Source organism: Aptenodytes forsteri, unplaced genomic scaffold (genome assembly GCF_000699145.1).
Source record: "Aptenodytes forsteri isolate BGI_AS27 unplaced genomic scaffold, ASM69914v1 Scaffold207, whole genome shotgun sequence".
Classification (NCBI taxonomy): Eukaryota; Metazoa; Chordata; class Aves; order Sphenisciformes; family Spheniscidae; genus Aptenodytes; species Aptenodytes forsteri.
Window position 1 is genome coordinate 5,190,996 of NW_008794836.1, and position 14,588 is coordinate 5,205,583.

Sequence of the window (14,588 nt, forward strand, 5' to 3'; positions counted from 1 at the left end):
CTGTGCCCCCTCCCAGCTTCTTGTGCACCTCCAGCCTTCTCAGTCGGTAGAGCATGGGAAGCTGAAAAGTCCTTGACTAGTGTAAGCACTGCGTAGCAACAACTGAAACATGGGTGGGTTATCAACATTATTCTTATGCTAAATCCAAAACACAGCACTATACCAGCTTCTGGGAAGAAAATTAACTCTATCCCAGCCGAAACCAGGACAGGAGGGTGTGGTGTCCCCATGAAAAGAAGTCCAGATTTCTTTTGAAATAGTATCTGTTTCAGTTGACAGTATTCCTTACTGAGTATTGCATGCCCAAAATAACGTTTTATAATGATCAAAAGTTACTGCACTGTAGAGATTTATTGTCCTTCCATTTTTAGTGTGTGTTTGGTGTCCATTGATCATGGGTCTTTGACCACTTTTCACAAATAGCTTTACCTTATTATAAGAAGGGTGCTATGGATGTCAGGTACTTCTTTCCGAAAAGAAAACTGTTATCATAAAAAGCTGGGAAAAAAATCCCACTCCGTTTCCTTTTCAGCTCTGCTGTCTGTTACTGTAAGTCAAATAATGCAGTAGGAAGCTCCTACAAATTCTTCAAATAGTATCCCGCTATCATAATCTTTTTGTACTTCTACACATCTTATTTAAAATTCATCTATCTTTTTTCACTCTTTTAAAAGGTTTTAGTATAAATATTTGTAGCCATGACTACTTAGTTTGCAGCAATGCCCAAAATTACCTCAGTTCTTTTTAAACACAGGGGAAGACAACTCTTCTCCGAAAAGAGAAGTCCTGGGAAACAGGACTCCACAATTTACTGCATTACTCTAGTTTTTAAATAGATGGAATTAGACTTGTCCTAAGTGGGCTCTCTAAATTGTATTTGGTTTATAGGATGGTTTAGGAGGACCCAGAGTAAGGAAGGGGGAGGGGAGACTGGGAGAGGAACTTCTGGAAGACCTTAAATCCCTCTCTCCCTCTCTCTGTCTTCTAACCCCCATATTTCAGATTTCTCTTGTCACCTCAAGGCAGTGACTACAGGATTTATAAACGTTTTAAACTGCGTACTACATGTATTAACCTGAGAAGTGCTACCTTTTAAAACCACGCTGCCAAGTCTATTTCCGCATTTTTTATTTTTATCGTAGAAATCTTCATTGACTCCTGCAGAAGGAGAGATGGTGAACTTTCTTATTTTGTAGGTAGTATCAGCAAAATCAGTTGCAAATCAAAAAATCTCATGTGAGTACATTTTACACACTGTTCTCTTCCCACAAATTTTTGCAGGAGGTTCCTCCCCCACACGCATATGCAAACACACACACACTTGTGTAGCCCTTTTCATCTTGGCTTTTTAAATGTTTTAAAGTGAAGATTCATTAGCCTGCTGTGAAGCAGGCATTAAGATAATATAGTTCCACAACTGAGACACAGCTGAGATAGAGCCAGATTTTACTGCCCAGCCCCCTCAATTGGAGTGGAGGAGGAAAACACCTCTCAGCCTAAATTAAATCTCAAAATGGCCAGAAATCCATAAGGAGTCAATGCCATTTGATAGCTCTTGGAAACAGAATAGCACCCAAGCAGGAGGTTTGTTTAATGCACAGATTCTGTGCTGTTTATCAGCAGAGGGTGGAGTTTAAGCCACCAAAGAGAGTAGAGAAGCTTAGTGACATTTTAATGCCGATAATGAAACAAACAAACTGTTGAAACAAATTGCTTGTTGCTCCCGCCACAGAGCTCAGAACAGATACCTTCCTGCTTGCTGCAGGAGGGAGAATCGTTGATTTTGAATCCATGGCACTTTAAGTTGATCTCTAAAATTGGTTCTGGAGTTGATGATGTTGAACTGCCACGCTGCGTGTGTTGTGACATACATGTTTAGGTACGTGTTCTAAAGCCACATCCTTGCCTGTGTCTCTCCCTGGTATGTGTACCAGCTCTAAATGCACTTACATTTTTAAGGCTTTATTTGTACTGTCAGTACCAAGGAGCGATACTTGACTTTTTTCATCATCAGACCACTTTCTCCTAGAGCACGTTAGCTCTCCTGAGCACACGCAGGCACCTGCCCTTTTTCTCTGGGTACCAAGTCAAGAGGCGTGAGCTAAATCCAGCCTGCCAGGCATGTGCCCTGCACTGAAATTGAGAGAATGTATTCTGCCCTGCATGGCCAGAGTGAGTGTCATGGTGATGTGGCTGCCGGGTTTCCAGACTGCAGCTGTCTCTACGTGCACAGAGAGAAGTGCAGCTGGCAGCCCACCGGCACCTTAAGAGCGGCACTTTCGTGTAGGGCACAGACTCTAGCCAGCCTGTTTCTAAGTTACTGCCCAGCACATGACAAGTCTTCACTATTCAGATGGAAGGGGGAATATGGGTCAATTGTAAACAAAAAATAAAAAATAAAGTCATGGGATGTATGTTGAGGAACACAGCAGCTAATTGATACTGAGATTTTCCCCTTATTAACTTTTCTGTGCATGAACCTGGAACATTGTTACGGGTTTCTAGATTTCCATTACTTCTGAAGGTGATCTTACTATCAGAACTATTTTTCCAAATACTCAGTCACCTGCTTTCTTTCTTCATTTCATTCTCTTACTTACAGTACCATTATAGAAAACAATTAGTCTGTTTCTTTTCCAATCAGTTAGATTTCTATCTTCTTGCCTTTGGTAACTTTGAAGTTACCGTGGTCCCTTGTTCCTTTAAACTTAAGAAGTGCTTATCTGACACAGCAGCAGCAATCCAAAACAGAATTTTTCCAGTCATCATAAATGTAATAAACCACGATCGCTCCCTTGCTCGGCGTTTGGAATTACAAGTCATCACTTTTGATTTGAAACATCAAAAATCTCATGTAAACATTTTGCCTCAACTATATGGCTGTGGCATGCTTGGCGCCAGACTGTTAGACCTTTCCTCAGAAGTTTGTACTGCACTGTATCACACTTCATGCTCTGGGACTGCATACTGTGAAAGCGTTCATGGTGAGTAAGGGTGTCCCAGTCTGGTCTTACATGAACGTGAATTTTAGCAGAAAATCTGGGAAAATATGAATTATTTATATATGTATCTAGACCTCAAGAAGTGACAGCTGAAAATAGAGACACCAATGAGGATGAAAAACGATATACCCCAATTCTTTTGTAATGTACCTGGTGTTATTTTCCCATATTTTTCACAGGTTGAAGCCAGGAGACAGCTGAATGGCAGCATTTATATTTTTTCAGAACAAGAGATTTTGGCCCTTGTTTATTTCTCTGTAGAAAGTGATACTTTCCACAAATGACTGTAGAGAGATGTGTGTATCAAGAATATTGGGTGTTTCAGATTGCTTTGATAAGAACAAATAGCCTACAAATCACTAGATAGGAAATGAAACATGGCACATCGTCTTGAACTATCTCCCTTAATAATAGTTTTTGCAAAACACTGACATAAATATCTGGTAGTCATGTTGCAGAAAGGCATTCAAGGGTCCTTGTTCAGATACTTGAAGGTAAAAAGCAGTTAATTAGATTTCAGAGTTTAGCAGGCTTAGCAATGAAACATATTTATGAACAGAAGAGGCTGGCAGCTTTTTAGCTGAGTTTTTGTTTGGAATTAGGGAAGGAATTGGAAAATAAAATTGTTCAGAATTTCTGTATTTTTTTTAAGGAGTGAGCAGTCAGAGTTTGACCAGTTTGCTAAATGTACTCAGACTCTTACATTTCCTCTGTAAGTCCAGTACCCAAATTTTCTCTACCCACTTATTTCAGACAGAGGCTATAAACAGTGGGTTTCTCACCCACTCATTTCATACCAAGATTATAAACAGCTGAGTTTTACCCATTCTGTAGAACTGCAATGCTCCATGACAGATAATGTAGCTACCTCTATACTATCTCTGTTGCTAGCTCTGGAGTTTCTCCTCTCACACTGTCTAGTCTCTACCTGGCCAACCGCATCTGAAATGCCTGCTCCTGAGCTCCGCTGTCTCTTCCAGCACATAGGCTCATAGTCACATCCCATCTCCTACCAGTTTGTTTCTACAGGCACATTCAACCTCTGATATTTTTCACTTAAACTGGGATTAATGTATCACAAAATTAATTGAAAGCAATCTAAATTCCATTGTGACTGCCATTTCCTAGATTAGTCATATGGCCAAGGATTTATACAGAAGCTAAAGGTTGTATATGAGCTTGATTGTTGTATGTAATTATTGGCCTGAAGATTGGGATTGTTTCACTTCTCTGGTGTAGAATTATACTTTCTTGCTTCCTTTATAATAGCCTCTATGGGTGTCAAGCAGTCCTTGAAGACGTGAAGATTTTTATTTAAATCATCAAAAATGAAACACATTGAGCTTAAATCGAAAGTGTTCAGCTTGTGTCAGCTGAATAACAAGATATCTTCTGAGCACCTGGAAGGTATTCATAAACAGTAATAGTCAGAACAATAAATAATGAGTGCTTAATATGCAGAACAAAATACTGATTAGTAATTAAGTACCACCTTGAATCTCAGGATCTCAAAAGCACCTTACTAGTATAAATGAATGAAAATTTCTATAATTTTACTCTCTTTAAGATAGATAATTACTACCACAGCTTTCAAGAATGGGGTACTTGAAGTTTATAGCTTGTCCGATATCAGACTAAGAAATAGTCACAACCCTGTAATATTTAATTCTAAATATGAGGAAACCGATGAATTACAGAGAAACACTAGATCAACATTTGTATTCATCTTTGTGGGAAAAATTACAAAATGTGTTATTTAGAGATGTAGACATTACACATAGTATGTTGAGGTCTCTCATGTACCTGTGAGGAAGGGCTGAGAGAACGGTGCTTGCACAGCTTGGAGGAGAGGTGGCTTCAGGGGGGACAGAACAGCAGCCCCCAATACCTACAGGGAGGTTGTTGGTAAGACGGAGCCAGGCTCGTCACAGTGGTGCATGGTAGGAGGACAAGAGACAATGGATTTAAGTTGAAACAAGGGAGATCGAGGCTGGACATGAGGAGAAATTTCTTCACTGGGTAGACAGTCAAGCAGTGACTTTTTGGCACCACTCGAGTAATGGAAAATTGGTAATTTAGAGTTACTTCCTCTGTGCAAGAATTGCATCCCATTAAGTCTCTTATCAGGCTATTTCATGTAGAATGAGAGTTGTGTTTTATGGAGAAACATTTCTAATTCCAGAGCAGGTCAGACTGTAATGGCAAGTTTAGTAGAGAGCTTCTCAGTTAAAAAGGAGAGGTTACTGGGTAATATATTTACACATGATCAAGAGTAGCTAGGAGCTGAGTTTTGGGGATGAGCATATTTCTCTCAGAAATTCTTGTGTATCATTTCTTGGCCACTCCTCTTACAAATCATAGACTTGCAGATAATCTGGGCAGAATAATGCACGCTGATTTTCTCTTTGAGAAATACTGAATCCACACACTTAAAGAAGGCTAATGTACATCCAGAATACTTCCTTAAAATTGAAACTCAAATATTTGAAAAATGGTAATTTCAACTTCCTCTGTTTGGGATTATTTCCTAAAAAAAAAGTCTCTAATAACATAAACCCCAAATTCTCTATATGATCTGGTTTTGGTGCATTCAGTTGCAGCTTCCTGGCTTCAACATGATTCAAATTCCAATATTATATCTGATTCTCTTTCTGCTTCATTTTCATAATACACCTGGAATCCTCTGTATTTATTTGAACAGTACGCCAGTATTCCTCATACCTAATGAATGTTGGCAGGCTGGATATTATTAGTTTCCATGTGTTTTATCAGAGGATGGTGTATTGCAGGTGCTTACCTACTCGATATGAAAGTGTACCCCGCTGAACAATAGTGTTTTACTCTCAACATAAAGTGATAAGACCAAAACATTGAAGGGCTTGGTATTTGTAACATGCATTAAAAATTTTTATATTTTAGGACTTTTTCTTTAATTATCTTACACCAACTCCCCTTTTTTGATTGACTTTTTTGTTGGTATCTGTGTATATTTTTGAAATGCATGATTTTTACATTTTTATTTTCAACCTGTTCTTTCAATTAGTGATATGTGGTTGGAATGCTTTCTAACATGCCTTTCTTTTATAAGCAAAGTCAGCCTGCCAGGATCTGTGCCATTTCAAAGTTTATGAAAATTTTCAACTGTGGTTGAATGATAATTTAATATTAGATAATTTACCACTAACAATTTCTGTTAAAAAATCTAATATTTTCCATAAATCTCTGGTGTTGAATATTTTAGTGAAATTGAGTTTGGCGGGGGAAGAAAAGGGTTAAGGATCTTTTCAAATTAATTTTAATTGTAGTTTAGTTTGCATTTGCAGTTTAATAGTGAGTATTATGACCTTGATACAGCGATCTTATACTAAAGAGATTGGTGTGTGGGCTAAATGCCTCAGCATGTTATTATTTTTTTAATAAACATCCTTTGTAATAACTATTAGCCTCAGAAAAGTATTTTCCATTGGCAGATGTTTGGATGCTTTAGAAAGGGTGTAAATGTCACTGTTCCATTTCAGCAATGTTGCAGATTGATATTTTCTAGAGATTTCAAGTTAATTTTACCATGGAAAGCTCTTGATGAGAGAAATAATGATAATATGAAAAAAAAATTCACTCAAGGTTACACAACAGTTCACTGGAAAGGCTTGGAGTAGAACTGAGGTTGCCTGACCATTATTTCAGTCTGTTACCCATTTTCCTCTACAGCCTGCTTTCAGCATTTGATAGAGACTTCTGCTTAAAAATCAAATAAAAAATATGTGGTTTAACATTTTAAACCTGTTTTTCATATATCAGAATATATGTGTGCTTTCTAAGGTCCTTACCAAGGGTCCTTTTTATTTATTTATTTTTTAATTTTGCTTTATTCTTTGCTTTGTTTCATGTCTATTCAATTTTATTTATTCCATGTTTTCTTTTTGTTTTGTTTTTGTTTTTAGTTGTGTCTGGTAAGTTGAAATTTTATTGGCCATCTTCTAGTCATCGTATCAGTGTGACGGGAACTTCTCCTCCCCTTCCCATCCATCCCCTTCCATGTCCTTCAACCAGTCAGCTCCCATCTTTTACTTGTTATTGGCAAGACACATCGCACAGAATAAATTCTGCATGAAGTATGGGTAACTTAATGGCAAAGAGAAAGGTAATGGGTTGCTAACTTTCTGTCTGTTTTTACGTGATGTAACGAGTCAAATCCTAATACCTTCTTTCCTCCACTGCATTAGTTGAACTTCAGTGTTATATAAAAAAATATTTTTGTTTTAAAGGTCTCAAGGATAGAAGTTGTTCTTTCCTTAAGTGGATTATTATTTCAGCATCTTTTACAATATATTCATCGCATACCACACGTATGTGACCCAAGGTGTGAAAGCAAACTGAAGTTAAAAAAAGACAGTGAAAATGCTTGCAGTACAGTGAACATCAAATGGAGTTTAATAACAAAGTTTCACTTAACCCTGTTTTAGTTTTTCTGACATTTATGCTAATAGGATTTTTATTATTTACCTTAATGGTAATAGATTTAGAATAATACACATACAAATAATACGCATATATTTTTAGAATAATATACATACAAAATACATACTTAGAATAATATCTAGAGAAACATATACCTATTTACATTTTATAAATTCTACCACGGTTACCTGAAAGACTGAATTTCCCCTCATTTTTTGTGTTCAGTAGTCCCTGAACGGTCATTTTCAGGTACTAGAATCACAAGCATTCAGCTGTTTCTCTGGTGGTCAGAACCATTTTAATCTCTTTATAGCTGTACCTATTCTCAAGTTTAGCAAAATCTGAAACCTCAGAAATCCTGTGCACTAACACAGTATTTAGAAACCCTCAGTTCTATTTTGTGTGGCATTGTGTCACAGACCAGTACAGAACCAGCCAAGCCCTAAATTGAACTCTATGCTAAATTTATTCTTGTTATTAGAATCCAACAGCATAACAAAGGTGCTTCACCCTTATCTCCATTTTCCCCGTCATACCTTACAACCCTGTGGCAAACCCCCAACAGTTTCACCTTCCATTCTAAATTAAACATGCTGTCACGTCAAAGTCTTCCCACATCTTCTTCCAAGGTATTGATTGGACGTTTCAGAGCTTGATGTCGTGAAGTCTGCTAATTACTGTAGGTCAATCTCACCTTCACTTTGGGTAGTTTCTTATCTAAGGAAATTCTAGGAAAGGTAGCATTTTCATCCAACTGTAAATAATATGTTGTGCTTTAAAAATTCCTCCCAAAGCAGGAGGGTCATAGGAAGAGTATATTCTAATATGACCTCAATAGGGAGCAGAGACACAAGGCATGAGGAACAGATAACTGAAAGCATTGGCCCACAGGAACACTGAAAGCAGTTTTTTTTAGAGAGGACTTTTGAGTGTTATTGAATTCATTCTAGATAAAGCCACAAATACTTGATGTTTATAAAACACATTGAGTGATATCTTTAAATTATATGATTCACACTCTTTTTAAAAAGGAAAATCTTGTAAATACAAAAATGTTTGAAAGGAAAAAATGTTGTGGTTTAACCCCAGTTGGCAACTAAGCACCCCCCAGCCACTCGCTCACCCTCCCCCCACCCCGGTGGGATGGGGGAGAGAATCAGAAGAGCAAAAGTAAGAAAACTCGTGGCTTGAGATAAGAACAGTTTAATACTTGAAATAATAGAATAATAATAATAACAACAACAACAATAATAAATTGTAATGGAAAGTAAAACAACGAGAGAGAGAGAGAGAGAGAGACAGACAGACAGACAGACACTCTGAAGCTGTTGGTAGTAGACAGCAGATGAGTACCTGTGTTGTGCAGTGTCAGTGGAAGATGCAGATCCTAGCCTGAACAAGCAATGTTTCATGGTGGTGGTGTGAGAATAAACCTATAAAACTGAGAAGTTCTTGTGTTGTAATAGGATACAGAGGTTAGAAAAGGGGTATATTCTGGTATGTTACGAGAACATTTATGTGGCTTTAAAAAAAAATAGTGTTTCTTGTGCTACTAAAAAGTGATTGTCTAAACTTTCCTGCGTCTTGGGAATCATGAATTCTCCAGTCCTAGCAAAATGCATGAAAAAGGGAGGGAGACAGTGAAGAACTGTGAACTGGACAGATTTTCACCTTTTTTTTTTTAATAAAACCCAATTAAAAAAAGCAGGAATTTAAATTATGAGTAATCTATCAATCTGAGGTGTGAGCCAGAACACCACAATGATGCTGTCTTTGGTTTTATGCACTACTAGTGATTTCTGACGTGTTGGTTACGGAGGGTGCTTAAACCTTTTGCAGTGGGCCCTGCGGATTTGGTGTAAGCACTGCTTAGCAACAACTAGAACATGGGTGTGTTATCAACATTGTTCTCATCCTAAATCCAACACACAGCACTGTACCAGCTACTAGGAAGGAAATTAACTCTACCCCAGCCAAACCCAGGACACGCACCAAAAACATTTGAGTTATTAAAGTCAGATTCAAAACATCCCCTTTATTCTCAACCCGAAGAAGAGGGAGAGCATAATTAGTTTTGGAGATGATCAGAAGGAATTGGAAATGAATAAGTAAATGGATTTTCATTTAATGCACATTTTTCAAGAAGTGAGAGTTAACAGCCTATAAAACAAGCTAGATTTTTTTTCTGTACTAGCCCCATCAAGATATCTAATGCTGTCGTCTGTGCTGATTTTTTTTTAATGTGACTGGCATGATTTTTTGACATCCTATTTACTACTGGATGAAGGGGTTGTTGAAGTCAGTATAAATCAAACGGTTTGGACAATGCTGGCAGTATTTATAATGTTAGGCTGAGCAGATGTTTCAAATTTGCCTTCATTTGCATATATATTTTGTTTGAACATGCCCTCGCCTGTGTAAATGAGGAAGACATTTAGCTCTGCTATTCCTTTAAATTCATTCCTCTTCAGTAATTGGACTGAAGATTTTAAATGGTTATAATTTGTTCAATAGTATTTCTGGGGCTTTTGACTTTAAATTTTTCTGAGACCCCAACTACATCAGAAGTCTCTTATATAAGCAATTAAGGGCTTTTTCTCTCCCCAGCTTTCCTAAATCAAAGATGACGACTTTTGTGCATGTAAGCCTGAATTCATTGTTACTCAACAGTGTTTATTGCCGCCCTTGACAAAGTGTGGCCTGTGGGCCAGTTGTCCCTCAAAGATTTCTCCATTCTGACTTGTAGCCATACTCCTCCTTTAAAATCCAAATTGTAACAGATTTGTTCATATTGGTGACTGTTGCTCTGCAAGTTGTCTCATTAAGTCGGTGGGACTTACTTGCTTGTATAAGTGGTCAGTAATAAAAGCACATGATGCGCAGTCAGAGTTTTAATTGTGAGGTCCAGCAACAGAAAAGATGATCTGAGTGATGCTGAAGCTGTGGCTATTGGAGACTGATGTGTCTTCGTGCTGCCCCTCCTTATTAAAGAAACTTAACTATTGTTTTACACCATTTAAAGTCAGTAGGCAAATTGTGCTTTCAAATAGGCTAACTTTGGTCTCCTGATAGTAGTATGATTTATTTGTTTTCCTTTCAGAGCCTCCACAGTTTGTTGTGAAGCCTCGAGATCAGGTAGCTGCACTGGGGAGAACAGTGACTTTCCAGTGTGAAGCAACTGGAAACCCTCAGCCAGCCATCTTTTGGAGGAGAGAGGGAAGTCAGGTAAAAAAGCCTTTCTGTCCCTTCCTCCTGGCAGTTTCTTGAAGAGATGATGTCACATGAGAGAAAAATACTTTAATTATTGTTTTAAAGACATGGAAAATAGGTCTAGAGCTTGGAGACGCTGGATATTTCTTCTCTACTTCTAAGTCACATGCATGCTAGGTGATGTCAGCCTTATTAGAAAGGATATCTATGTTTTGCTCAATCTCCCGTTTTCTCCATGAATGTAAAAATAAATCTATGAAACAACTAGAAACATTCCGTGCTTCACTACTATGAAAATCTTTTCCAGCTAACAGGGAGAACTTTTAAGAGATGAAGAGATGACTAATGCTGAAGGTTGTTTGAACTCCCAAACACTCCCAAATTTTCAGAAAGTTTGACTCTGGGTTTATGGCGCAGCTATTAGTTTGCCATGTGTTTGTGTGTGTCTGGCAAACTAAACCATTTGCTGAATTGATCTGCATCACCGCATGGGTAGGACTCTAGTTTGGGGCTAATGAGATCTACTTTCCCACTCAGTCAGTTGGCTGACAGGTCATACCTGAAGAGGTCACTTTTTCTACCAGCTTCCTTGTTTGAATGGGAGGGAAAAATATTTTCAGCTTCTTTGTAAAGGATCTTGAAAGCCAGTGGGTGAAACACAATATAGCGCAGCTAGAGAATCACAGTTTTCTTTCAGAGTCATCTTTTGAAGGAGGGATGTGACACAAAGTATTCTTCATTGGAAGGAAAGAAGGAATATGGGATTCTGGTTTTCCTGTGAATGAAGGAATGAATGGTGCAATAGCATATGACAGGGTTCTTTGTGTTACAAAACGACAGGCCAGAGAAATTGAGAACACTTAGAGATTGGCTTCTTTACCCCATTTGCAACATTTCTGTCTAAATACCTAAGTACAACTAGACTGCTAGCCAAATTTAGATGACAATCTTCAGTGGTATAAGTACACCAGTATATTATGTTTATATTTTTGTATGACCTGGATTTTTGGGGGGGGGGGGGGGGGGGGGGGAGTCTAGTATGTAATTTTTCTGGCTCATTTTTGACTCTGCTGAGCGGTGACTGCTTGTGATGATTGAGGGAACTGGAGAAGGAGATCGATGAATAGGGTTTGCTAATACTGAAGTAGAGGATGTTGTGTCCCATTCCTTTGGATGATTTTTGGAAATGCAAAATGTAGTTAGGCGAGAGAGCGAGATAAAAAATAGCCTCTGTGACCTTAAAGTATTCTCATTCACAAATTGTTCAGCCAGAGGTAGAAATTCGGAATCAGTATTTAGTGTAAGGGACTTGTATTATTTTGATTGCAGTTCTGATTTTTGACCACTGTTGGTAAATACTATGTACTTCATACCAAAACCATCTAAGTAGAAACGGGCGTAGCATTTAATTCTGTATTATAGGACTTGCTATAGAACACAAAAACTATAATTAGAGAGACCTAAACAGCATCTCTTTTTAAAAAAAACTCCTCCATTCTTAGCAAGGTGAAAGTTAAAATATAAATAAGTAAACCAACATCTGCATTTAAATGAAATAAATAGAATGCCCTGGAGTAGGTTCTAAAAAAGGATGTTAAAGCAAATTACTTAGGTTCACCACAGGTGCTTGCACCATTATGGTATCTGTACATATCATATCTTCGCTAGTGCCTGTTAAACTTTGTGTAAAGCCCAACATTGACCATAGAGGGTGTCAGAGCAATCCCAAAAGACTTACACGGTCATATGTGCATATCTGCACCTATTTTAGCACAAAAAATCCTATAAAAGCTATTCACATTGTGGTATAGACCTGCTTAAGATATGAAAAGCAGAATGTTTTATGTATAGTGTGAAAAGATTAATTTGTTTAGATATATTAAAGTTAAGATTATTGATGTTTGAATTTATTTAACCCCTTTTTTCCCCACTTTCTTTTCTATACATCTGGTAGAATCTGCTTTTCTCATACCAGCCGCCTCAGTCATCCAGCCGATTTTCAGTTTCCCAGACAGGAGACCTCACTATCACCAATGTCCAGAGATCTGATGTTGGGTACTATATCTGCCAGACTTTAAATGTTGCAGGAAGTATCATAACAAAAGCCTACTTGGAGGTTACTGATGGTAATGATACCTTTATTTTATCATTTCCAAGTTTTTATTTTTATTTGAACACAGCAGTGGGATGATATGACACTACTTTGAAACCTGCTTTGCATAAATGTGGATTGCATGTGTCTTTGAACATAAAAATCCTGTTTTGGCCATCTCTGTGAGGGGTTTAAAACTTTGGATATTGTGTAACACTATTGCCATTTTGTATTTAGTAAGTATACTTCAGTTTATGGATTTTTGTCAGATCTGTTAATTTATCTGGCTCTTTTTTAGCTTCCCCCACTAGATTTAGTTTACTTGCAGATTGCTTGCTGCCTAGCTCTTTATCCCTATTATTGTGTGTCCGTTTGCTTAGCATCTCCATTTACCTGTTTTTTCCCTGTTTTTTAATATTGCAGTATAGCAAGGAAAAAACCTCAACCTATATGGAAGTCAGTAGAATAACATACAAATGAAAATTATTATACATTCCTTTTTAGGAGCAGTTGGGAAAAAAATTAAGATGAAAAAGCTACAGGGAGCATTACTGCAAGCAGTAATATATGCTGATGTGAGGCTAATTTGCCAATTATCAGAAACACTGCATATTTTTAATAGCAAAGATACACAGGAAAAAAAATAATCTTAGTACTTATGGAAGAAGAGGATAAGTGCAGTCTGTGGAGAGACTTTGAGGGGAGGGAAGCTGTTGTCTGAGAAGAGTTTCCATAAACTAGGCCTTTGCCCTATAGAAAACATAGAAATAATGCAGAACTAGAAATATGCAGTGAACCTGGAGAATAGAATTGTTTATTTGCACCCACCGGATTGAGATTGTTTGGAGGAATAGGACTGCATCCTTTCTGGTTTCTCACAAGCGGTAAGCCACATTTCTTAATCCACTTTTATCCATTTTTCATTTGGGAGAAGGCCATGGCAAGGTGAGAAATAAATTTTAAAAAGAAAATGAAGAAAATTAAGTTTTTCTGTTAATGACCTATGCCGTCTGAACTTGGGAAAAATCAAATCAGTTTAAATATATTTCCTTTACTATGACTATATTCTCCGGATTGATCTGATGGGTAGTTGTTTTGTATAATGTCTTGGGACAATATTTTTTTGATACTTTTATAAAAGTGAAGGCAGGATATGCAGAATGATGCCCTGGTATTCCTAAAGGTAATAGAAGTTGCCATCAACTTCGGTGGCACTTAAATTAGCCATGGATTTCAGTGGCATTAGATTTCTCCTGTAGAGCATAGATCGGTCAGCCTCTTACCATTGACAACTGCAAAGCTCTTTACAAACTTGTCAAAGTCAAATACAAACTATAAGTGAGCTTATTTTGACTGTCTCTGCAGAGAAAGATACTAATGGCCTCGCGGTGCATTGCAGTGCATTGCAACAGGTTGGGACAAGTAACGGATGAATTATGCAGTTGAAAACACGGAGTGTCATTTGAACATGCAAATGAAATTACGGGAGTTGGAATTTAGCCAAAAAAAGCAATACTAACACCCTGTCTGTTGTTACGAAAAGTAATTTAGAAATATCTGATGTTCGCAAATTATCAGAACTTCAGGTTTATATTTCAGCTACCCAAACCAGTTTTTAAGTTACATGAGTTACATGACACTGTTGAACAGATTTATGTAATTTAAAATTGTGGCTATTTTCAGATCATCAGTCCACATCATGGTGCATGGTACAGGTAGAGGAGGTCACTGACACACAATAAGATAGCTTTTACCTCTTTTTTTTGATTATCCATTGGATAATGGAAAAAAAAACTCATGTGGACAACGATTCTTTTTTCTGTGAA

At 37.5% G+C, this 14,588-nt stretch overlaps 1 protein-coding gene across 1 annotated transcript in view; it reads left to right on the top strand.

The window, feature by feature from the left end:
* The window catches only part of ROBO1 (roundabout guidance receptor 1), a 689,994-nt gene that overhangs the window by 615,588 nt on the left and 59,818 nt on the right, over positions 1–14,588 (top strand). Inside the window, exons 8-10 of the mRNA XM_009274513.1 lie at positions 6,944–6,952; positions 10,561–10,685; positions 12,625–12,796. Of these exons, the coding sequence (XP_009272788.1) occupies positions 6,944–6,952; positions 10,561–10,685; positions 12,625–12,796 (306 nt within the window). The remainder of the gene's footprint in view (positions 1–6,943; positions 6,953–10,560; positions 10,686–12,624; positions 12,797–14,588) is intronic.